This window comes from Spermophilus citellus (genome assembly GCF_964194105.1).
Source record: "Spermophilus citellus genome assembly, chromosome: 7".
Classification (NCBI taxonomy): domain Eukaryota; kingdom Metazoa; phylum Chordata; class Mammalia; order Rodentia; family Sciuridae; genus Spermophilus; species Spermophilus citellus.
In genome coordinates this window covers 95,445,342-95,471,594 of record NC_138188.1, presented here as the reverse complement: position 1 = coordinate 95,471,594, position 26,253 = coordinate 95,445,342, and the positions used below count along the sequence as shown (strand labels likewise).

General features: G+C 34.8%; 1 protein-coding gene across 3 annotated transcripts in view; it reads left to right on the top strand.

The window, feature by feature from the left end:
* The window catches only part of LOC308653726 (uncharacterized protein), a 275,451-nt gene that overhangs the window by 22,718 nt on the left and 226,480 nt on the right, over nucleotides 1-26,253 (top strand). For all 3 annotated transcript variants that reach the window (XM_081302400.1, XM_081302401.1, XM_081302399.1), the window contains one exon: nucleotides 4,614-4,725. In XM_081302400.1, the coding sequence (XP_081158526.1) occupies nucleotides 4,655-4,725 (71 nt within the window). In that variant the 5' untranslated portion in view covers nucleotides 4,614-4,654. The remainder of the gene's footprint in view (nucleotides 1-4,613; nucleotides 4,726-26,253) is intronic.

Below are 26,253 nucleotides of genomic sequence, written 5' to 3'. Positions count from 1 at the left end.
TAATCCAATGTGCTTTCTGCAAAAATAATGCACAAATTACATGGAAATTTCAATTCAAAACCAATAAGTACAAAAGTAAAACTCAGATCATTTTCTTCAGTGTTTATCAAAGAGCTTATTGTATACTGCAACAGCTGCATTAGTGAGAAAACAAAACTAGAATAAAAGTCTGAATAAATATTCATGGAGCATAGTTTAAGAATGTATATCCAATTTATTTGTTGATTTAATTTTAAGCATGAGATCCTATGGAACTTGTACAGTAGATAAGAGCATAAATTGGAGTTCATAGCCCAAGTTGCACATTGAAGTAATCTAGTTGTTTTGTTTTGTTTTTTTAATACTATCACCTGCCAGGCACAGTGATTTGGGTGGCTGAGGAAAGAGGATTTCAAGTTCAAAGCCAGCCTCAGCAAAAGTGAGGTGATAAGCAACTCAGTGAGATCCTGTCTCTACATAAAATACAAAATAATGCTGGGGATGTGGTTGAGTGGTCGAGGGCCCCTGAGTTCAATTCCTGGTACCACCCCTCACATACCAAAAAAATACTAACATCCCAAATTGCCCTACCAATTAAATGAGACTCTTTAGTGGAAACCTGAATATTTATATTCTTAAAATTCTCCAGATGATACTAAAATGCAGCCAGGGTTGAAAATCAATGACATAGATATTTTAGCTCTTCTAATTTTACACTTTTTAATGCTCATTCAGGGAATGCAAGAAAGATTCACTAGTATGCAAGATACTTGATACCATAGGGTCCAAAAAAATATAATAAAAGAGTGGCCAAGATTTGTTGAAATCCATATTTTTGCTGCAAAAACAACAGGAACAAAAATGTTTCAAAGTAGGAATGGTGACTGCTATGAAAGTTTCTCCCAAAATATGGCTAAGTAATCAATATTTGTGTAAAACAGTGGCTGTTAAAATGATGTAAATATTTTATAGTGATGCTGACAATTATGTAAGACCAATAACTGACAAATAATTTAGGTACATTTATAATGTAATGGAAAGGGAGTTATACAATTTACAAATGTATTTGCTACTCAAAGAGGCTGGCAAATGTTTGGAATACAACGGCAAATAAACTACTTTAATTGATTCAATTTTACATAACTCTTTTCAATAATGTCTCATAAAGTTAAGTACTAGGATACTTGAATTTTTTTTAAAAATATAGTCATTGACAACTCCATTATAATGTTAAAATATAGATTTGATAATTTGTCAGGAAGAAGGTATTAATATTTTACAAAGTAGCCATTTAACAACAAGCCAATTTTTAAAATGATAACATATACTTAGTAGTTTAATTTTAAAGAAATAGTTCTTATAATACAAACTTCTAAATTGGCTTAAATTGACACTGATATTGCAATGTAAACTTCCAATGTCAATAATCACAGGTAGACAGGTAGCTGCAAATATTTATCCACATGAAATATAATTTTAAAAATTTCATGCAACCAAATTAAAATATAGAAATAATTAAGTGCCAAGGCTAATATTAGGCTTAAAAATATTTATTCTTAGTAGCCTCATGAAAGCTCTAAACCATTGCTACTACAACGTACTGATCCATTGACAAATCTTTTTTTCTAAGAGAGAGAGAGAGAGAGAGAGAGAGAGAGAGAGAGAGGGAATTTTTTAATATCTATTTATTTATTTATTTTAGTTTTTGGTGGATACACATCTTTATTTTATTTTTATGTGGTGCTGAGGATCGAACCCAGCGCCCCGCACATGCCAGATGAGTGCACTCCTGCTTAAGCCACATCCCCAGCCCATTGACAACTCTTAATAGCATAGATCTAAAAAGCCCAAGTACCTACATAAGGCTAAAAGTTAAGTTTGTTTCTGATATACAATATTTGGTCAAACAATTACTATGTGTAAAGTGATTAAAAAAAAAGTCAGTGGAAATTTATGAGACATAACCCTGAGTTATTGCTAACTATATGCTTATAATATAATAGTATAGTCCAAGGAACAGAGAAAAATATTACAGGATCATTTTCCATAATAAAGAAATATAGACTAGCAGACCTCCATGGATACATTCCTGCAGTGACAGTTAATTTTAGGTGTCAATCCAACTAATTTAATATGTCAATCTGACCAGGCCATGGTACCCAGAAATCTGGGCAAATGTTATTCTGGATTTGTCTGTAGGTGTGTTTTTGTTTTTGTTTTTAGAAGATTGGCATTTAAATCAGTGGGTTTTGATTAAAGCAATTGCTTTCCATAATGTGAACACATTTGTTCAATCAATTTTGGAAAGAACAAAGACTGAACCTCCCTCTAGCAAGAAGAAATTGCCAAAAGATGACCCTGGAGGACTTACACACCCTTGCACCTTCAGCAAGCCAGACCACACAGCAGATTCTGGATTATCCAGCTTCCATAATCATGTGATCCAATTCCTTAAATAAGTGTCTTTCTTATAAACATATGCATCCTATACATTCCATTCCTCTGGAGAACCCTGACTGATGCAACTGTAATTAATTTTTTTCTCTAAGGTACATCTCAATTGAACATAACATAATTAATAAAGTCATTACAATTACCTTATACCTATTTAGAAAGAATATGACAAAATTAATACATTCAGATAGGGAAAACAGATCTTCATCAGAAGAAAGGTACACTTCCTAAGACTAACCTGAAATGTCAAACATTCTGCAGGTATGTTTGCTTATTTCCTCAGGGAGCTGATAGTAAGTGTGCGTATTCAAGAACAAACCCAATCTATGGTGGGTTGTGAGGCAGAGTATTCTCTCATCATTTTGACATTACTGATGCTTCTTGTAGACATTCTAATCTACTGTAGTGTTAGTTAATGATAACAAATGATAAGTATCATCAGTGAAAAATCTAAAATGACAATGTACATGTCTAAAGAAGAAAGAAAGACCATTGTGGAACCAGATCCATTTTTAGAAACTTGAAGTTTGGTCCTTCAGGAAATCTAATGGTAGAATTTTAAGTTTTCAGGGAGTTTCATAGGTTTACCTATGAATATCTCATCTGGCACTTGAACTCCCTCTGTGACATCCCCTCTATTTGTCCATGCTTACTGCTGGAAACCTTATGGGAAATTGGCTAATAGAGTAAAATGTATCTTCCTTTTTCATTTGGTCCTACTTTTACTCTTTTGGGACACACACAATAAATATCCCTTATCTTCAGATGCCCAAATATTGAAAGCAGTCTGAAAAAACGTTCAAAGGATATAAGGCAGCTGTATTTCCAGGTTTCCCTTCCCTATTATATCCTTTGTAATGAGGTCTTATGGAAAGTGAATTTCTTTCACACTAAGATTTTACAGAAAGTTAGCCCTGTGCATTTTTTTTCTGATAATAAAACTTAATTGCTTTGTAATATTGGGTGATAGGATATATACAAAACTTTGCCATTATGAATACAACCTTCTAGTTAATTTTAATGAATAGGCAAAAGTGACAGATGTTGAACAAGGTGTGAGAGAAAAGCAGATCTGACTGAGAAATGCAAGGTACTTCAGTGAAAAGTCAGAAGAGCATCTACATTAACACGTGGTTCTTTGCAATAAATTGTCTCTTGTTAAAATGGGTTATTTTGTAGTAGATAGATGAGATACTACAGTAGTTTTGACTCAAAATATTCTAACTTTAATAGTATTTAATTTTAAATATATGTTGCAAACCTTTTATAGATTAAAAATGAAACACTGTATCCCACTGAATAGGCACTAATACTTTCTGAAACAACCAAAGAGAGCTTCTAAGTTATTCTTATTTATGGGCTTCAATCTACACACTCAAGTTACCTGTATATAAAGAAAATATTATAACTTGAAATTTAACTAGACGCCATCTTACATTCCTTTGCTTGATCAGGACTGAACCTCATTTTCCCCCTTTTGTGTATGATTTTGTGTTATATTTCAAGTTTATTCATATACTCTGATACAAATTAAACCAGACAAGTTATAACTACAGCAGTCAAAAATTAGAATAACATTTACCCAAAAAAAAGTTGTCATTGAGTTATGTGTACATTTACAAAAGAAGGACAGATAAATAACCAGATTATATGCCACAGAATCAGAGCAACATCCTGTAAAATCCCCCTGGGAACAACTGAACATGCAGAGAACATCTTCCCACCTGTCATTGCTAGACAGCCACTCAATTAGTGCGTACGCATGTGTACAATTCATGAAACAGACTGCACTCCTCCAATATGCAACAGATTGTCCCAAAGAAGAAATTATCTAAAGAAGATAAAATGTGACTCAAAAAAACTTAGCAAATTAAAAAAAAAAATAGTAGTGGCATTTGTTTTCTCTCCAAAGCTAATCTCTCATAGTATAACTGTTACTTCATCAGCTACCTTGCAGGATCTCATGAAAAACTAACAGCAGGATTCAGTTGAGAGATGAAAAGGGAAATATATGATAGTATGATATGATTATTTTATATGTCAATGTCATATCAAATTTTAAAGATAACAACTGCAAGGGGGAAAAAAGCATGGTTAGATTCAAGAAACTGGCATTTCCATTTTTATACAATAGGAAAGTTTAATTCTACAAACTACATTTTTACCTGTCTTTCTTCCAGATGTAATGTACTAGAGAAGCTTGACTTTGCCTGTTTTGTAGATGAAAAACTCATGTCAATCACAGGAAAGAAACCAATATATACAAAGCATGAAGAAGGCTATCATCACAGTGTAAGTATATGTAATAATAATATTGTGATTGAGTAACAACAAAAATGCTCTCAACCTTTTTCCTTACCAATGAACAAATTCTCTTGGACTTGTTTCTGTCCTTGTGTTTCATTTGAAAATACAAATGGTAAATAGTCCCAGCTGTTTTCATCATATGCAATGTTATGAAATAGTGAGAACTCTGATACAACTTATCAAAATCTCTGGGACACTATGAAGGCAGTGCTAAGAGGAAAGTTTATTGAATTAAGCTCAATCATTAAAAGAAGGAAAAGTCAACAAGAAACAACCTGATATTACATCTCAAAGCCCTAGAAAAAGAAGAATAAACCAATATCAAAATTAGAATAAAACAGAAAATAATTAAAATCATTACTAAAATCAATAAAATTGAAACAAAAGAAACAATTCAAAAAATTGACAAAACACAGAGCTTGTTCTTTGAAAAAATAAAAAAAAATTGACAAACCCTTAGCCACCCTAATGAAAAGGAGAGAGAAACCTCAAATTATTAAAATTTGTGATGAAAAAGGAAATATCACAACAGACATTATTAAAACACAGAAGACAATTAGAAACTATTTTGAAAATTTATACTCCATTAAAATAGAAAACCTTTAAGACACCCACAAATTTCTTTGATCAACCCAAACTGAGTCAAGAGGACATACACAATTTAAACAGATTAATTTCAAGCAAGGAAATACATGACACCATCAAAGGCCTACCAACCAAGGAAAGCACAGACCATACAGATACACGGCTGAATTCTATAAGTCCTACAAAGAGGAATTAATATGAATACTTCTCAAATTATTCCATGAAATAATAAGCTAATCCCCAAAACCCAAAGGCTTTTGGTTTATTGCATTAAGCTGATAAGGGTTGCCTATCCATAACGGGGGTCAGGGGAGTGATCATGGGAAAAATGGAGAAACTTTTACTGGGCATAAATATAGTTATCTTATACTAGACAAAGGTGCCAAAAAAACATACACTGGCAAAAAGATAGGCAGGGTTGGGGAGAGAACATGGGAGCAGGAAAGATGGTGGAATGAGAGGGACATCATTACCCTAGGTACATGCATGACTGCACATATGGTGCAACACTACATCATGTACAACCAGAGAAATGAAAAGTTGTGCTGCAACTGTGTACAATAAATCAAAATTCATTCTGCTGTAATAAATACCTAATTAAAATTAATTAATTAATTAATTTAAAAAGCTTCGGTTGTTTTTTTTCTTAGAGTTTTCTTTTTTTACTCATTCAAGGTGATCCTGGCAGACATTTTAAAATAACTGTGTTAGGTCTTAATTCTATCCCCTATTTTATAGTTTGCATTTTCCTAATAAATCAATGCTTCACTATGTATACCACCAAAAAGTGCTTCTAAATACAGTGTAAATATAATTTTGATACATACTCAACTATTTACATGCATATATTTTCTCTCCTTTAGAAGCTTGTACTTCAGTTGCAACTTTTATTATAGTTTTAAGTATTAAATGGGAAGAGATGGGGTGGAATTATAATTGTCATGGAGAAATGTTTCACAGAGGCTGTAACCCTGAGTCAGACTTTAAAATGCAGAGAATTCTCATGGGGATGAATATGAAGGGCATTCCAGAAAGGAAGAAAGAACAGCATGATCAAAGACACAGAGATGGGGGGTCAAATGATACTTAAAAAAAAAAGAAGAAACATGAAAACGAGTGAAAATTAGTTTTTATTGAATGTGTTCAGTGTTTCAAGAATTATAATCAGTGTTCTCTGTGCTAACTAATTTAATACACACAAAAACTTTTCCAAGTATCATTATTCCTGGAATTGTCCAATGAGTTACTTAATATATGCATTTTGCAGATAAGAAGACTGACTACTTAAGAATGGCCTTGTGTGACAGGAATTTACAACACATACATAATGTAGGAAGAAACTAAAGAGTTAGCTAAATGGTAGAAACCTTTAAGTGCTGTGTTAGTTTGTATGCCTAAGTAATAAATCACCACGACTTTAGATTTTCAAGATGTTACGACCTCAGTTTCTTGCATGTGTAATATTGGACATAATTGCTTTTGCTGACTGTTGGCCAGAAGCCACTCTGAGATTCTAGCAGAAAACTCATCAAAATTCCTTTCCATGAGGGCTTTCCTGTTATGGCCACTTAAGTCATCAATATACCAAGAAGAGTCTCTAACGTGATTCTATCAACAAAATATAGCAATGGTATAAATAACATGCCATAACTTTTACCATATTTTATTAAGAACAATTATAGATTCTGCCATATTTAAGAGATGCACCATGATGGGTTCAAGTGGGTAAGACCTAGTCTGTCCACCAAGATTACTATGTTAAAAATTATAAGACTTTATCTAGAATAACAAAAATTCATCAAAGATTTTGAGTAGGGGAGTAAAATTATCAGAATTGTTCTGAAAGTGGAAGAAAATTCAGGTATAAAGAAATACAATTGGGATTGGGATTCTAATGGTAGGTTACAGTTAATGGAGTGATCTTAAAACCGTTCTCCTCTGGTCATTTGCAAGTATACATTTACCAAGAGTTGTCTATGTAGTGCCCACTCTCACCTGAAGAATTTTTACCAACTCCTCCCGGAGTGTCCCAATGACAATTAAAAAAAAAAAAAAAAACAGAATAAACAAGAAAAGCAATAAAGAAAAATAGCATGCTTTCTTGAGAGACTCCTGGTTGCTAAGACACATGATGTCTTGAGAATTCTGTGTTGTTTGAATTTTGTATAGTGATTCAGTTTGCCAGTTGGTCTGTGGGGTCAAACATGACCCAAAGAAAATAGCAACTTTCAGCCAAAAATACATAAAATTTAGCTAAGGGACTACTTGAAATAAAGCCTATCAGTAGGTTCCCTAGGCAAGAGAATAACGTGTTCAAGTTTACCAGAGGAAAGACACAGAGTGAAATCAGCTAAGGAACCGATTAATTTAATCATAAAGCAAGCATGTGGCAACTATACTGATAATTGCACTCCAGTGAGTCACTTATAATGCCATTACAGTGCACATTAGTCACCCTTCTGCCCTACTTGCCCAAAATATACTGCAGATTGCCAGTGTAACAGCTGTTCTCTGCTTTGTAGAGGTTACAAATGTTGTAGAAACAAAGAAGAATAAAGTATTTACCTTCTTGCATTTTGCTAGATTGACTGCTGATAGCAATTCAGTATTTCTTCTAATAAATAAATAAATATACATCCCATGGAGAGCCTCCTAATTTTTACAGATGTTCAGGATATTTTTAAAATGTTGCCAAGCACTAATTATAATTATTTTTGTTTTTGTTACCCAGTGTCACCTTGCAGTGGCAGGAAGTGTCATGAGACTAATCAGAACAGAGCTCCTTAGTAGGAATGGTACTGAGCTTCCAAAGTACTCTTTGGGGAGATATTTCTTGGTGAAGTTGCTAATGTGAAAATAAACCAGGAACCTAGAATCCTTAGAAATGTGATATTAAGTTTCCATATATCTTTAGGGGGTGTGAAATAATTGTAAAATGTAATCTCCATCTGAGATGAGAACCAAGTCTTGAAAATATAAATTCATTCATTCAATAAATGCTTCTTGTGAGTCTAAAGTACTCCACATGCACTGCACTGTGTGTTTGTGATAACTTGTGTTAGAGGTTCCATGGGTCGCAATTTAAATCCAGATGCTAGACCACACGTTTGCTGAGATGTTTCTAATTTTCTAATAGTATAATCTAGAGACCTCTGAGCATATTTGGTTTGAGTCCTTATTTGAAGACTTAAGAAATGACTTATATGAACATAAACCACATCTTCCACAGACCTTAAGACACTGATTTTCAAACTTTAATGTGAGCTGGAAGATTCCAAATCAGAAAGAGGCTGGTGGTACACTCAAATCTGTGTTGGTGATTCCCAGTGCTGGTGGTCTAGGACCTTGCTACAAAATAGAACACTGACAAATGTTGCCTGTTGATCCATAACCCCTGTGTGTTCTTCTCAAATAATCTGTGTTCTGTACTCAGGAGTCTTTCTATTCATACTGAGCAGAAAAGTAAGGGGGAAAAAAGAGACTAGGAAGAGTGACTTTATATAAACCAATTCAAATAAATTGGGGCCATTTTAAATTTTCTCATCTCCATACATGGGCAAACCAGAAAATAGCTGAGATGAATGGATCTCTCTGACTTCAGAAACTACCAACACAGCACAGGGTGGCCTAACACAGTCAGAGTATCTTTGGCCATGCATATTGTTGCTCCAGTGCCGGGTAACATTCATAAAAAAGGATTTCAAGCTAGATACAGTGGCACGTGCCAGTACTTGCAGCAGCTTGAGAGGCTGAGGCAGGAGGATCATGAGTTCAAAGCCAGCCTCAGCAACAGGGAGGGGCTAAGCAACTCAGAGACCCTGTCTCTAAATAAAATACAAAATAGGGCTGGGGATGTGCCTCAGTGGTTGAGTGCCCCTGAGTTCAATCCCCAGTACAACAACAACAACAACAAAGAATTTAATTCATCTCAGCATCTTGATTCAGTCACTTAAAAGTTTAAGTAGCATGCTTATCATGGGGCCTTAGCAGTAGGTGTGCTGCTTGTATTGATTTAGTTCACTGCTAAATCCTCAATGTCTAGGCGGAAAAAATCTCTGCCTTCCTGAAACTCAGTTATACCCAGGTTGCCACACAGCCAACACTAAATAAGGCTGATATTGAAAGTTCATTCACTGTGTAGAACTTTATTGCAACTTTATTGCCACTTTTCAGGTATGCCCACCCAAGTAGTAACATTTTTATGATCAAGAAGTATTGGTATCTCTCACTCGTCTTATTCAGTAGGGAAGGGCACGGGAATAGCCTCCAAATAGTGATTATTATTTCCAATGAGAACAACTTCTACTCTGTGAGTCATGTTGTTTTGTTTTGTTGTCTGAATTACTCTGTATGTAGAAAACATTCTTCATCACTTTGCTAAAAACTATTGGTTTTCCTGGTTTGAGACAGGTACAGTCAACCCTTTACATCCTTGGATTCTGCATCTGTAGATTCAAATAAATAAAGATCAAAAGTATTTGAAGAAAAAAATTGCACCTGTAGTGAGCATGTACATACTAGCCTTTTTTTTTTTCTTACCATTTCATAAACAATACAACTATTTACATTATATTAGGCATAAGTAATAGAGACTATTTAAAGTATATGTGAGGATATGCATAATGTATATGCAAATGCTATGTCATTTTTAAAAAGTGTCTTAAGTGTCCACTGATTTGGGTACCTGTGAAAGATCCTAGAATCAGTCCACCACAGATACCAAGGAATGACTGTATTTAGTAGGAAAGTTATGATCCCTTTATGCAGATACTCTAATCATGGGGAATTTGTTCTCAGGGAGATAATGGTCTGAAACAGAAATTAATTAAAACAGAAATTTAATACAGAAAAGTATCAGAGTCTTAACATATCCTCCATGTCTGCTCACAGCTCAACTACTTTTTTTTTTTTTGGCACCAAGAATTGAACATAGGGAACTTAATAACTGAGCTATATCTCCAGCTCTTTTAATATTTTATTTAGAGACAAATTCTCATTGAGTTGCTAAAGACCTCACTAAGTTGCTGGGGCTGGCTTTGAACTTGCAATCCTCCTGCCTCAGTCTCCCAGGCCACTGTGATTACAGGCATGTGCCACATGCTCAGCTCAACTACCTTTTAAAGCTGTTTCTCTGGGCTTCAGATTTTTCCTCCTTTTTCAACTATTATGCTTGGCCTTCAGACCCCAGACCTTTGGCTTCCTCTGGATCCCTGAAACCTTATTCTTCTCAATCTTAGCATCTTCTCTCTCCTTTACTGGTACTTGTCTACAGTCATTTCTCACTGGAAGTGGACCAATCAGGTTCACATTTAGGAAACTGTAACAAAGATGATCATTATTCAAATCAACAATGTGCAAAATAAGTATTCATTTTTTTTGCCCATTTATCTGATGTTTATTAGAAGTGCACCTTGTCCAAAATATTGAGAGATCTGTAAGGAATAGCAATAAGCAGAAGATATGGACTGAGCTCTCAGTAAATATTGTCTATTAGCCAAAGTGAAATGGGATTTTTTTTTTGCTTTGAATGAATATTTTATCTGTCACAATGTAAAAACAAATCAATTAAAATGAAAAGTGAGAACATAGTTATTGCAACTATGTTAAGCAATTGGTATATTAGTAACTCTAGTCAAGTATTTTGAGAGTCATTGTATTTTTTGATGGTGTCCTCATTCAGTGGGTGTTGGTTTTGTATATAATGAGTTTTAGATAAGAAGTATTTTTCTAAGGTCTGCCCTAGTTTTCTCCTCACTTGACAAATTCTTCCTCAGAGATCATAGTAGTAGTTAACATTTACCTGACTCTTTCCCTGTGCTGGTCATTGTCCTAAGCTTTGTATGTATTTATTCATTCATGAATGTAGAAGAGGCAAAAGCAGGCTTCTGCCTGCAAATGACTTACTCAGACCTCGGTTCTATGTCCACACTGACATTTCTATCTCCTCGTTGGGCTTCTTTACAAGATATGCCACAGTCCCCTCAATCATATGGTGCCCCAAGAGGTTCATCATCTTCTGGGGGAAACTTTTCCCCAGAAAAAAAATCCCCCAGGGATATTGGTCTGAAATTTTCTTTCCTTGATGTGTTTTTGTCTGGTTTTGGTATAAGAATGATACTGTCCTCACAGAATGAGTTTGCAAGGTTTCCCTCCTTTTCTATTTCATTTGAGGAGTATTAGTATTAATTCTTTTTTGTGGGTCTTGTAGAACTCAACTGAGAATCCCGCTGGTCCTGAGATTTTCTTGGTTGATAAGCTTTTGATTGCATCTTCTACTTCCTTGCTTGAAATTGATCTGTTTAAATTGTCCTCCTGGTTTACTTTGGATAGACCATCTACCTCTACAAATTTGTCAGTGTCTTCAAGATTTTTTATTTTACTGGAATGTGAAATTTCAAATATTTTCTAATTGTCTTCTATATTTCACTAGTGTCTGTCATGATATTTCCCTTTCATCATCAATTTTAGTAATTTGAGTTTTTTTCTCTCTCTCCTTCTTTTCATTAGGGTGGCTAAGGGTTTATCAATTTTATTTATTTTTTTCAAAGAACAAGCTCTTTGTATTGTCGGTTTTCTGAATTGTTTCTTTTGTTTCAATTTCATTGATTTTATCCCTGATTTTAATTATTTCCTTTCTAATACTGATTTTGGTGTTGGTTTGTTCTTTTTTTCTAGGGCTTTGAGATGTAATACCAGGTCATTATTTGTTGACTTCTCCTTCTTTTAATGAATGAGGTTAAATGCAATAAACTTTCCTCTTAGCACTGCCTTCCTAGTGTCCCAGAGATTTTGATATGTTGTATCAGAGTTCTCATTTACCTTTAATAACAAACATATTTATTTCCTCCCTGATGTCTTTGGTTATCCACGCATCATTCAACAGTGTATTATTTAGTCTCCAAGTGTTGGAGTAATGTCATTTTTTAAAATTTTATCATTGATATCTAATTACATTCCATTATGATCTGAAAGATGCAGGATAGTATCTCTATTTTTTTGTGTTTTCTAAGACTTGCTTTGTGGAATAACATATGGTCTATTTTGGAGAAGGATACATGTGCTGCTGTGAAAAAGTGTATTCGCCTGTTGATGGATGGAATATTCTATATGTATCTGTTAAGTATAAATTATTGATTGTATTATTGAGTTTTATAGTTTCTTTGTTTAGTTTTTGTTTAGAAGTCCTATCCAGTGGTGAGAAAGGTGTGTTAAAGTCATCCAGTATTTATTGTGTTGTGGTCTATTTGATTTTTGTATTAGAGAAGGCTTTGTTTGACATACACAGATACTCCATTATTTGGAGCATGGATATTTATAATTGTTATGTCTTGTTGATATATGAACTCCTTAAGCAGTATGAAATGTCCTTCTTATCTCTTTTCACTAGCTTTGGTTGAAGTCCACTTTATCTGATGTGAGCATTTGAGTGGTACATTTTTCCCCACCCTTTTTCCTTAAGTCTGTGGATGTCTTTTTCTGTGAGATGAGTCTCTTGAAGGCAGTATATTGTTGGTTCTTTTTCTTTAATTCAATCTGCCAGTCCACATCTTATAATTGATGAATTTAAGTCATTCACAACAGTGTTATTACTGAAATATGTTTTGTATTCTTGGTCATTTTGGTTTATTTTTGATTTTTAACTTGACTTGGTTTCTCTTTCACTGGCCTATTCTTTAGTGTAGTTCCTCCTTTTGCAGACTTTTATTGTTGCTTTCCATTTCCTCCTCATGAATTATTTTGCCAAGAATGTTCTGCAGTGCAGATTTTCTTGCTGTAATTTCTTTTAACTTTTGTTTATCATGGTATTTTTTTATTTCAACATCAAATATGAAGCTTAATTTTGCTTAATATAAGACTCTTGGTTGGCATCCATTTTCTTTCAGAGCTAGGAATATGTTGTTTCATGATTTCCTGATCTTGAGAGTCTGGACTGAAAAATCTGCTGAGATCCAAATTGGTCTCCCCTTATATGTAATCTGACTCTTCTCTCTTGTGGCCTTTAAGATTCTATCCTTATTCTGTATGCTAGGCATTTTCATTCTAATGTATCTTGATGTAGACCTGTTGTAATTTTGTACATTTGGTGTCCTGTAAGCCTCTTGTATTTGATTTTCCGATTCATTCTTCATGCTTGGGAAATTTTCTGATATAACTTCATTAAAGAGATTGTGCATTCCTTTGGTTTGGATCTTTGAGCCTTCCTCTATCCCAATAAATCTTAGGTTTGCTCTTTTCAATGTTATCCCATAATTCTTGGACGTTTTGTTTATGATTTCTTGCCATCTTCACTGTGTGGTCAACTTTATTTTCCAGATTCAATATTTTGTCTTCATTGCCTGAAGTTCTGTTTTCCAAGCAATCTAGTCTATTGATAATGCTTTTTATTGAGTTTTATAATTTGGTGTATTGTTTCATTCATTTCAAGGATTTCTGTTTGTTTGTTTGTTTGTTTGTTTTCCAAAATCTCTCTGTTTTGAAGTAATCTTTTTCTACCTGTATTTCTTCTATTATCTCTTTGTTGGTGTGATCAATTTTTGTCTGTATTTGCTTAATTCGTTTAATTCACAGATAATTTTTATTATATACATTCTGAACTCCTTTTCTGTCATTTCATCTACTCCACTGTCAGTATATTCTATTGCTATAGTATCTTGGTTTGTTTGGATCATTTTCCTCCTTTGTGTCTTCCTGTTGTCTGTGTGTCTTCCTCTCTTGCAGTGCAGATCTGAGGTATTGCAGTTTCTACCCTATAATCTTGTAGTGTCCCTGAAGGTTAGGAATACCTCACTTTTAAGGGGGAAATCAATGTTTTCAGCACCCATTGCAATTAATATGCAGCCATAAATCAATTAGCTTCTATATAGACACTTATAGTTTTGCGACTATAAACAGAAATGTTGTATATGGTTATCTTCTACCATACAGCCAATAGGTTTGCATAATGGTTTATAGTTTCTAATGGTAGACAGAGAGAGAAAGGGGTCGGGGGTAGGGTGTGATGTTTATGAGGTAGGATGTGAGAATACAGAGGTATTAGATTATAGGATGAGTGAAAGGGGAATCAACACAAGTTGGCTGTTAGCAGGAGAGAAAAAAGAGAGATGGGCAACCCTATGCAAGGCTTCCTGTTGACTCTGCAACAGGATGGTGATTGTTAGCACACCTACTAGAGATACCTATGGTGCAACCAGGCCCACATTTACCTTGGTGACAGTCTTCCAGGTCCTGGTTGTTGTTCCTTGATGGAAGTGGCCATGTCCCTAGTTGGTGGCAGCAGTAGCATCAAGCCTGTAGGTACCTTGCTGTTGGGCTTCAAGGCCTCAGTCCCAAGATGGAATCTGTCCCAACTAAAGGTGGTAGAGGTGGCAGTGGAGGTAACCCAAGATGGTAGTGGAGGTGTCCCAAGATGGAGGCAACCACTTTTCAGAAATGGGCCTGGAAGGATGGGCTGTGCGATGACTTTGGGCAGCCTGCTTAGTGATGGCACACTGTGGAATGTGGTGCTGCAAGGGGAAGCTGCTTCTAGGCCCTGTCTGTTGTCCCATTGTGGAGTCTACCACACAGGAAAGGCAGTGGCTGCAGTGTCGCAAGATGAAGAAGGATTGGGTGCTGTCACCCTTGATTGATAGTGAACTGTGTGGTGTTCCTCTCTGAGCAAATGAGGTATTCCTCTCCACCCAGGTGGGGCATTTCCTGGCTCTGGACAAGGCAGCAACAATTGATATTTAAGAAAATGGACCACATCTTTACAAATATTTAATTTTTGTAAGCACTTTCAAATATTCTGATTGGCTTAAAAATATTTCAAATAAAATATTTCAAACTTCATTTGATTTCTGGTGTAGTTTCAAAGAAGTTAAAATATCAAAACAATACATGAAACTCCTTTTACTTCTTTTGAATTGTTAAATACATGGTTTTTTTCAAAGATAAAACTAATTTTGGTTTGAGATGTTTTGAAAATTAGATTTTGTTTCTAATAGTCACAAACAATGAGTTTCTTCGGGTCACATTCATGCTATTGATTATGTTACACATTTTTTCCTGCATATTTTCTTGTTATACACATGCAGGCATTTCACTATCTTCATAGGATTTGATATAACTTGTGCATCTCTTGAACTTCCTATATTTCTTTCTAATAAGTTGTTAAGATGTATGTAGCCAAGATGTGTGGTCAAGTCCTCTGGACCCACAAATTTATATTTAAATTATTTCTCTCTTTGTAGTACTTTACAAATATTTTGATGATTTGAGTATGTTTCCACTTGCATAAGTTGGTTTATTTTGTGAAACATATAGGCACTGTCAACAAATCATCCTTAAATACCAAATATAAGAGACTATGGTTTCCCATAGGATACAGAAGCTTTGTAAAACATAGAAATATCAATGCACTAGAGAGGGCAACCCACTGAGTTATTGAAGAGTATAGTTTCAGTTTCTAGCTATATAAGAATACAGTTTCATGTTTACTACAGCTTCTTCCTCTTTCAGAGGAATAATGTGAATGTGGCAGGAATAAAGTTTGGGAATCTAGATTGAAGATTTTGCCTCATAATTCCTTTCTCTAATGCCCCATCATACCACATCTATTTATTCTTCATACACTCTTTACCCACTGTACTCCCATGGCCAGCATTTAACTATCCTATACCTTGTGAGGTTGAAATACAATTATTTTGAAACTATCTAAGCTCAAGAAACAAAATAGAGATGGAAATCAAGCACATAGTACCATTACACTTTGGGTAGGAAGAGAGATGGTGTATGTGTATCCATATGTATAAATCTATATGTATCTCAACTAATTTATCAAGAGAAAGGAAATATTAAAAAGAGAGAAAGTGACAGGAAGAGAAGCAAATAATATCTCTAAATTGTACTTGAAATGTAGCTCCACCTATTATTTATATAAATTGAGGTAAGGGGAAAAGGGGGGCAAAAGACAATAAAGTCTACTTTGGAACATGCCCAAGTGTGCAAAGATGCCTTCTATTTGACAACTGGGAGCTAAAGTGAGAACAGTTCTGCTTTAGATCATATACTTGGAGCCTTCATCAGATCTGCAGTCCTCAGGAACGATGCTAACTTCCTTTTGCTCACAGCCACTAGGGGACTGGGGGTGGGATGAAAGATGAGGATGTTGCAGATTGTGATTATAAATTCCAGCTCTCATGACTGTTTGAGGCTGGGTGGAGAAGTTAGACAATGAAGAGATGTAAGGAAGACATAGAAGAATCCAGGCTAACCCAGGTCCCATCTGAAATGTGAAGGAAAATGACACATGCTCATTTATCAAAGTGATAGTAATTCTATCCATTGTTCATTGAGAAATTTGCATAATCTCCCCTGTTCCTTGATTATTATATTTTCTAAGTTTTACCTTTTCTGGGTAATATATGAAAAGCTATTTCTTGTATATGTGTTTCCAAGTATAGTGCATAATTTTAAGCAAATAGATCTACTTTTAATAGCTTTTATACTATGTTTTGACTAGATTTGTACTAAGTGTGATTGGAATTGTTTATAAACTTACTTTCACTACTCAAAACATTTGAGAAAAATTATAATTATTATTCAAAATATTGCAGTTAATAATAATACAATGTTTATTAATGACAATGATGAATTATAATTTGCATGACTGCTTATATACATAATTTTATTTCATCTTCACTCAAGCTCATTGAGGTGAATAAAGATTATTATTTTCTTTTTACAGAAAACACATTAGAGACTAGGAAGGATTAAATAACTCAGATAAAATTTTCACAGCCAGAGTGGAGTTTTGTTAATGGAATTAGAGACAATAAGAAAACAAGAGTGGGTTTTGTGGAAAGGATCAGAAAAACAGAATAAGAGCCAGCTTTAAGGCTAGGTGATCTTGGTCAAGTAACTAAACCCTGCAATGTTCTCTTTTTTTTTTTTTTTAAAGAGAGAGTGGGGGACAGAGAGAGAGAGAGAGAGAGAGAGAATTTTTAATATTTATTTATTTTTTCTTAGTTCTCGGTGGACACAACATCTTTGTTGGTATGTGGTACTGAGGATCGAACCCGGGCCGCACGCACGCCAGGCGAGCGCGCTACCACTTGAGCCACATCCCCAGCCCAACAATGTTCTCTTTTATTGACTGTCAAATATAGATAATCATAGCTACTCTGCAGAAATGTTGTAAGTGTATAAATAATATTCTTAAAGCAAATAGAAGTGTCATGATATCCATGGGTGATTATTATGGTTTAGATATGTGGTATCCCCAAAAAGCTCATGTGTGAGATAATGCAAGAATTTTCAGAGGTGAAATCAGATTATGAGGTGTCACCTAATTGATTCATCCTCTTACACAGATTAACTTTCCAGTAACTACAGGCTGGTATTGTGGGGCTGGAGGGAATAGATTATTGGGATGTGCCTTTGGTATTTATATTTTGTCCCTGAATTTTTTTTCTGCTTCCTAGTTGCCAAGTCCTGAACTGTTTTCCTCTGTCACACACTTCTGCCATGATGTTCTGCCTCACCTCCTCAAGAGGGCCCAGAATTCTGAATTTGAGAGACCATAAACTGAACCTCTGAAATCATGAAACCAAATAAATATTTCCTCCTTTAAATTGTTCTTGTCAGGTCATTTGGTCACAGCGACGCAAAGCTGTCTAGAACAATGATCAATAAATTACAGTTCATGTGATTGTCACCCTTCTTCCTTAAGACATAGGCTTATGTCTTTTCTATACATTTAAAATGTAGGCATGTATGTTTCTCAGTGTGAGCTCCCTGGCCTCCAAATTCTGAAATTGTCATCAGATAAGCCTAGAGAAAAAGTTCTTGGTTTTGAAAATTTTATAATAAAAAACCAACTTTTCTGAAAATATTCATTTGAAAAACCTGTAAGTAGATGGGTAGAGATTATTTCTCAAAAAAAATGTTTAAATACCAAAAATTAGAATCAAGTAACAAGTTACACTGAGTCTTGGACATATTAGAGTCCCAAGACATCCTGACATTTCTTGGTTCCAAAGATGCTATTGGAGACATCCAGAATGGACCAAGTAGAGACTTGGCAGCAGAGTTCTTGGTCTCAAGATCATCAATGATAAAGTTACATGAATTTGATGGAGAAATAGTCCAAGTCCTGGCACTGTTGAAAGAAAATGTTTGTGAAATGACAAGAGTAGAAATTTTTCCAACAGTATTAGTATTGCTAAAAAAAAATGTGTAATACATTCTTGAGTTTTTTCTTTTAGTAAAAGTCATGCAACCAACATATTTGAAAAGGCAGCTATTGTCTTCTTCCAAGACTATCTGAAAGGGTTTTCACATGTAACCGAAGCATTCAAAACCTGGTAGGGAAGGTTTAGACATATTGTCACAAAAATTTCTCATTTTTAATTAACCAACTAATATTTAAAAGCCAAAAAATGGGAGAAGACTGAAGTAAATCAAAATTGAATCTAATGAAAGGAACCCCCAGTGAACCACGACATGTATAGTAAAATTTCAACTGCTAACAGTTTAGATACTTATCCAAAGCAATAAAAGAGTAAATATAGTATTGTTTTGACATTATGATGAAATTATTCAGGAGGAATTGTCAACCTTGGACTGAAAGACATTGAATTAACTTTATAAGGTCTTAGCTTGTATTCATTTACCATAGAAAAGGACAAAATTTGCAAAAATAAACCTTTACTTTTTTGTGAACACCATTTTTTTCTTATGCCTTTCCTGCTCTAGAAACTGCTTCAGGTATTGTTATCCTATAATTCATTTGTATGTTGAGTCTTCTTAATACCTTCATGAGTATATTACCTTGTGCCATTATTTAATTAAAAAAATAACTATGGGACATCAACACAATAAAATACTCAGATGAATGAGCAATTCACATTCAAATGAAAAGAATTGGACCCAGCTGTGCAAAGGAAAGTGATCTCTTTCAATGAATACATCCCAGGCTTGGAGAACAATAGTTATCTTCATAAATTACATAAACATGTTTGACTTTGAAAGGTTAGAAACATTCAGTGCCTTTCTCATTTATAAAGGGACAGAAATTTCTAATTATAAGATAAATTAAATGTGCTGTGTTGACTTAAAATAAGATGTCCAAGGTCTATTGTACATTTTCTAAATGACAAAGCAGGCAACACAGAAGCAGACAATAAAATTATGGAATGAGAAATGTTCTGTTGCAAGAATTAAGAAGTCCCTACACATTTACTAGTAATCAAGAATTGCTATATGTAGTAACCTAAGCTCTCTGTTTACATAGGTTGACAAATTTTGTATCCAAAACAAAGTTTTCAACATGATGGAGTGGATACATGATGAAGTATAGAATAAGATTATACATTTTCTTAGGTTTTGAGTAATGGATTATTTATATATATATATATTTGAAGTTAGGATTACAGTTTTAGGAATCAGACTAGCAAGGCTATTTCAGGATTTGAATATTAATTTCATTCTTTGATGTTTGTTCTGGGTTTGGTCATAATTGGTCAGCTTTGATATGAATAAGGGAGGTCTATTTAATGTAAATGGTGTCCTAATCTATTTTCCTGTTGTTCTAACAAAATACCAGAGGCTAGGTGCTTTATAAAGAAAAGAGATTCATTTAGCTCCAAGTTCTGGAGGTTCAAGAACATGGCACCATCATTAGTCCAAGTCTGATGAGGGTCTCGTGGCATCACAATGATGGAGGGTGTGTTAAAGGAGTGAATGGCATGCCCATGAAAAGATTAAGAAGAGATCCCAGACTTGATTTTAAAAACCTATTGTTGCAGGAACTAATGCAGTCTCGCCAAATTGACCCATTCCTACAAAATAGAATTCATCTATTCACAAGGGAAGCCCAAAGATCTAATTACCTTTTATTACGCCTCACCACTTAAATGTTCCAACATCTCAACACAACACTGTAGACCAAGCATAATGCATATGAACATTTGAAAGATAAACTATATCCAAACCATAATATTCTTCCCCTGGACCTCAATGTTTATCATCTTCTCATAATGCAAAATGAATTTACTTCATCCATATAGTCCTCAAAGTTTAACTCATTGTAGATCCACTCCAAAACCCAATGTCCCATCTGAGATTCAAGGCAAACACCTCAATCTGTCAGTCTCTAAACCCCAAATCAAAATTCTACTTCCAATATACAATGGTAGGATATGGATGAGATAAGCATTGAATTTCCCTAATGGAGAAATGGAAATAGAAAGTGGTCACTAGCCCAAAGCAAGTTCCAAACCAACCTGGGAAAACATTAAGTCCTAAAATTCTAGGTCTGGCATCCTCTGCACACTGGGGAAGGAGGTGGGCCCCCAAAGTTTTGCGAAGCCCTGCACCCATGGCTTTTCGAGGTCTGTCTATATGGATGCTCTCATGGGTTGGAGTTTGGGTGCCTGTGAATTTTCCAAACCAGAGTTATATGCTGCAAGCAGTCCACTCTTGTGGCTCCATTGAACATTATCCCAGTAGAGACTCTCCACCAAGTTTCCACCCTTTGGCAAATTTCTTGATTTTCCTTGATATCTCAGTGGAAACCTCTCTGATCCCAATAGCTCCTGCATTCTTCATGCCTGTGGAATTATCAAACCATGTGTTTTAGTCAACTTTGTCACTACTCTGACCAAAGGACCTGATAAGAACAATTTTAGAGTAGAAAAAAAATGTATTCAGTGATCATGGTTTCAGAGGTCACAGTCCATAGATAGCCAACTGTGTTGCTCTGTGCCTATTGCAAAACTCCATGGTGTGAGGGTGTGACGGAGGAGAGCAGCTCATCAGAGCATAATCAGGAAACAGAGAGAGAGAGAGAGAGACTAAACTCCACAGGGATGAAATATAAAGCCCGAAGTCACACCCCAATAACTCATCTCCTCCAGTTACACTCCACCTTTTTACAGTTACCACCCAGTTAAATCCATTTAAGTGGATGAATGCACTAATTAGGTTAAGGATATCATAATCCAATCATTTCACCTCTAAATTTTCTTGCATTGTCTCTCATGTGAGTTTGAGAGAGATACCTCCTACCTAAGTATAATACTATTTGAATACCATCAAGGTATATAGCTTGATCATTTTTGAGTACTGGTTCAACATGTGAGTGAGCCAACTTGAACCACAACTGGAATGGTTGAGGTGTACTTTTCTGGAAGACAGGGAGCAGAATTCCAAAACATCCATGGGCTGCAAGCACATAGCAGCCTGGTGAAGTTTCCTGGCATCATTTTGACTTTTAAAGCCTATGGGCCTATGATGGGAGAGAGCATCTTTGTAAATTTCTAAGATGATTTTAGGCCCTTCTTGCCATTATCCTGAAACATAGCACCTGGCTATATTTTATCTGTGCTAATCTCTTTAGCAACCTCTTTTTTGTTGTTGTTATTTTTTATTTTATTTGTTCCTTTTAGATATAAATGACAGTAGAATGTATTTTGGCATATTATACATATATAGAGTATAACTTATTCTAATTAGGATCCTATCCTTGTGGTTGTACATGATGCAGGGTAACCCTGGTCCTGTTTCAAGGCTAGGAAAGTTATGTCCAATTCATTCTACTGTCCTTCCTATTCTACTCCTCCTACATCTCTTCCCTTTGTTCCTCTTTGTCTAATCCAATGGACTTTTATTCTTCTCCTCTTCACCTTTCCTTATTGTGGATTAGCATCCATATAGCAAAGAAAACATTTAGTCCTTTTTTTTTTGGTGTGGTGCTTGGGTTGAACTAGGCAGGGCCTTGTGCATGCTAGGTAAGCACTCTACCAAATGAGCTATATCCCCAACTCTATATATTATTATTATTTTTTTTGGTTTTGGAGGACTGACTTATTTCATTTAGCAAGATATTCTGTAGTTCCATCCACTTACTGGAAAATGCCACAATTTCATTCTTCTTTACAGAGAGTAGTATTACACTGTGTATATATACTACATTTCTTAATCCATTCTTCTGTTGAAGGACACCTAAGTTGGTTCCATAGCTTGGCTATCATGAATTAAGCTACTATAAACATTGATGTGGCTGCATCAATGATGATTTTACGTCCTTTGGTTATAGACTGAGGAGTGGGATAACTGGATCAAATGGTGTTTCCATTCCAAGTTTTCTAAGGAATTTACATACTGCTTTCCATAGTGGTTGCACCACTTTGAAGTCCTATCAGCAATGTATGAGAGTACCTTTATCCCTATATCCTTAACAACATTTATTGTTACTTGTATTCTTGATAATTGCCATTCTGACTGGAGGGAGATGGGATCTCAGTTAGTTTTAATTTGCATTTCTCTAATTGCTAGAGATGTTGAACATTTTTTTCATATTTTTTTAAAATATTTTTTTAGTTGTTGATGGACCTTTATTTTATTCATTTATTTATATGTGATGCTGAGAATTGAATCCAGTGCTTCACATATGCCAGGCAAATACTCTATCATTGAGCCACAACCCCAGCCCACTTTTTATATATTTTTGACCATTCATATTTTGTCTTCTGTGAAGTGCCTGTTCAGTTCCTTTGCCCACTTGTTGATTGAGTTATTTGATTTTTTGATGTTATTTTGTTGTTGTTGTTGTTGTTCTTTGTATAACCTGGATATTAGTGCTCTATTGAAGATACAAGTGGTAAAGATCTTTCTCCCATTCTGTAGGCTCTCTGCTCAGGTTCTTGATTATTTCCTTTGCAGTGAGGATTTTTAGTTTGATTCCATCCTACTTAATGATTTTTGATTGTACTTCTTGCACTTTAGGAGTCTTATAGGGGAAGTTGGTTCCTAAGCCAACATGATGGAGTTGGGCCTACTTTTTTTCTCCTAAGCACAGGGTCTCTGGTCTAATGCCTAAGTCCTTGATGCACTTTGACTTTTGTACAGGGTGAGAGATAGAGATTCGATTTCATTCTACTACATATGGATTCCCAGCCTTCCCAGTGCCATTTATTGAATAGCCTATCTTTTCTCCAATGTATGTTCATGACACCTTTGTCTAGTCAAATATAACTGTACTTATGTGGGTTTGCCTTTAGCAACCACTTTCTGGGCCATGGATTATTTTTGCTCTTTCTTTCAGGCTCTGCATTATTTCAAGTTTGTTTTCCTTTTAATTGTAAATTCTATCTTTAAGCCATTCCTTTTTCTCTTATCTGGGCATAAGCAGTTAAAAGTAAATAAGTATCCATCTGAGTGTCTTTTTGTTCAGAATTTTAATTTTTAATTTATGTATTTTACTTATTTAATTTTAACTGATTCATTGTATTTATACACAGAAGTGAAATTCATTGTGACACACACGACATAATTTGGTTAATTTCATTCACCTGTTCCTCCCCTTCCTCATCCCTCTTCCTCCACCTGATTCCCTTTATCTACTTTACTCTTCTCCTTTCTATTTTTGTGAGATCTCCCTTCCCTTTTTTAAATTCCTTATTTCTCGTTAGCTTTCACATGTAAGAGAAAACTTTTGATCATTGACTTTATGAGTCTTCCTTATTTTATTCAGCATGGCATTCTCTAGTTCCTGCCATTTACTAACAAATGACATAATCTCATTTTTTCTTTATGACTGAGTATATGTATCATAGCCCCCCCCCGCCATCACCCATTGAGGGACATCTAGGTTGGTCCTCTAATTTGCCTATTGTGAATTATGCTGCTGTAAACATTGGTATGCATGTGTTACTATAGTATGCTAATTCTCATTCTTTGGGATAAATACCAAGGTGTGGGATAACTGGATCATATGTTGGTTTCATTCTTAGACTTTTTTTTAATGTGGAACCAGAGATTGAATCCAGAGGCACTTAATCCCTGGGCCACAGCCCCACCCCTTTTTATGTTTTATTTTGAGATAGGGTCTAGCTAAGTTGTTCAGGGCCTTGTTAAATTGCTGAGGCTGGATTTGAACTTGCAAATCTCTTTCCTCAACCTCCCAAGATTCTGAGATTACAGGTGTTTTCCTATTCCTAGTCTTTGGAGGAATCTCCATACTGTTTTCCAAAGTAATTGTACTAAAAATGTTGAGCTTTTATTTTTCATAGATATGAGGGCCATTTACATTTTTTTTCTTTGGAGAAATGTTTATTGAGTTCATTTGTCCATTTATTGATTGTGCTATTTTTAAATTTTTGGTGTTAAGTTTTTTGAGTTCTCTATTTATTCTGAATATTAATCTCCTATAAGAAGAATAGCTGACAAAGATTTTCTCCTCTCTGTAGGATATCACTTAATGGTCTTAGTTCCTTTGCTGTGCAGAAGCATTTTAACTTGATGGCATCCCATTTATTGATTCTCGTTTTTTTATTTATTGAGTTTTAGGAATTTTATTAAGGAATTTTCTGCCTGTGTCAACTAACTCCTTGGTCCTATCTACTCTGAGCTAACCTTTGTGCTGAGTGAATATGGGAATATAGTATTATTTTTCTACATATAGATATATAGTTTTCCCAGCACCACTTATTAAAAAGGCCATCTTTTCTCCAATGTATATTTTTGGTACCTTTGTCAAGTATCAGATGACTGTAAGTACATGGATTTGTCTCTGTCTTCTATTCTATATCATCACTAATTGTGTCTGTTTTAATGCATGTTGTTTTTGTAATTTCAGCACTATAGTATAATTTGAGATCGGGTATTATGATGCCTCCAGCATTATTCTTATTGCTCAGTATTGCTGTAACTATTCTGTTTTTATTCTTCTGTATGAATTTTTAGAATTATTTTTCCCTAGTTCTATGATTTATGTCATTGGTATTTCAATGGGGATCATATTGAATCTGTATATTGTTTTTGATAATGTGTCCATTTTGACAATATTAATTTTGTTTATGTCAGATCATAGAAAGTTGTTCCATCTTCTATGGTCTTCCATTTTTTTTCTTCATTGTTCTATAATTTTCACTGTAGGAGTCTTTTAACTCATTCGTTAGATTTATTTCCAAGAGTATTTTTTTAGGTTATTATGAACAGAATTATTTTACTAATTTCTTTCTCAGTGGATTTACTAATGGAGCATAGAAAATGAATAGATTTTTGTATATTGAGCTTGTCTCCTATTACTTTGCTATGTTTGTTCATCAGATCTAGAAGTCTTTTGGTAGAGTATTTTGGGTCTTGTAAGTATAGAATCATGTCATTAGCAAATAGAGATAATTTGACATTGTTTCCTATTTGTATTCTTTTAATTTCCTTCTTTGACCTAAATGATCTGGCTACAGTTTCAAGAATTATTAAATTAGCATGGTAAGAATAGATGTTCTTATCTTGTTCCCGATTTTAGAGAAAATGATTTCAGTTTTTCTTCATACAGTGTGATGTTGGTTTTGGGTTTGTTATATATAGTCTTTATGTTGTTGAGATATATTCCTTTGTTCTTAAAATTTCCAGTGTTTTGGGCATGAATAGGTGAGAATTCAGTTAATGGAAGGTTATAGACTTTTGGAGGTATTTATTTCCTTGCTTTCTCATATTGCTTGTATTTCTATTCTGAGATTTGCCAATCTTCTGGGATGGATCTTTTTCCCATTGTTGACAGGAAGACTCTTTAGTAGCCTGTTTTCACTTTGCCATGTTTCAAGTCACTCACTGAAGTTTTTCTGCTCATTCCACTCAAACCAGCACCAGAGTCATCCTGGAGCTCCCTAGTTTTCATGAAATGAGCTGCCACCTGTTCAGAAATTTCTTCACTGGTTTTTCATCATGTTAAAATTTCACCTTCTATAAAACTCTAGGACATGAATGTGATGCACCCAAATTCTTTCCACTGAGGTGACAAGGGTGTCCTTTACTCCAATTTCCAATAGGATAGTGCATTTCCATCTGAGACCTCATCAGCATGGCTATTACTGTCCACATTTCTCTCAGCATTCTTTCCACCACCATGTAGCTAATCTCTAAAAAATTATAGCTCTTTCCTAG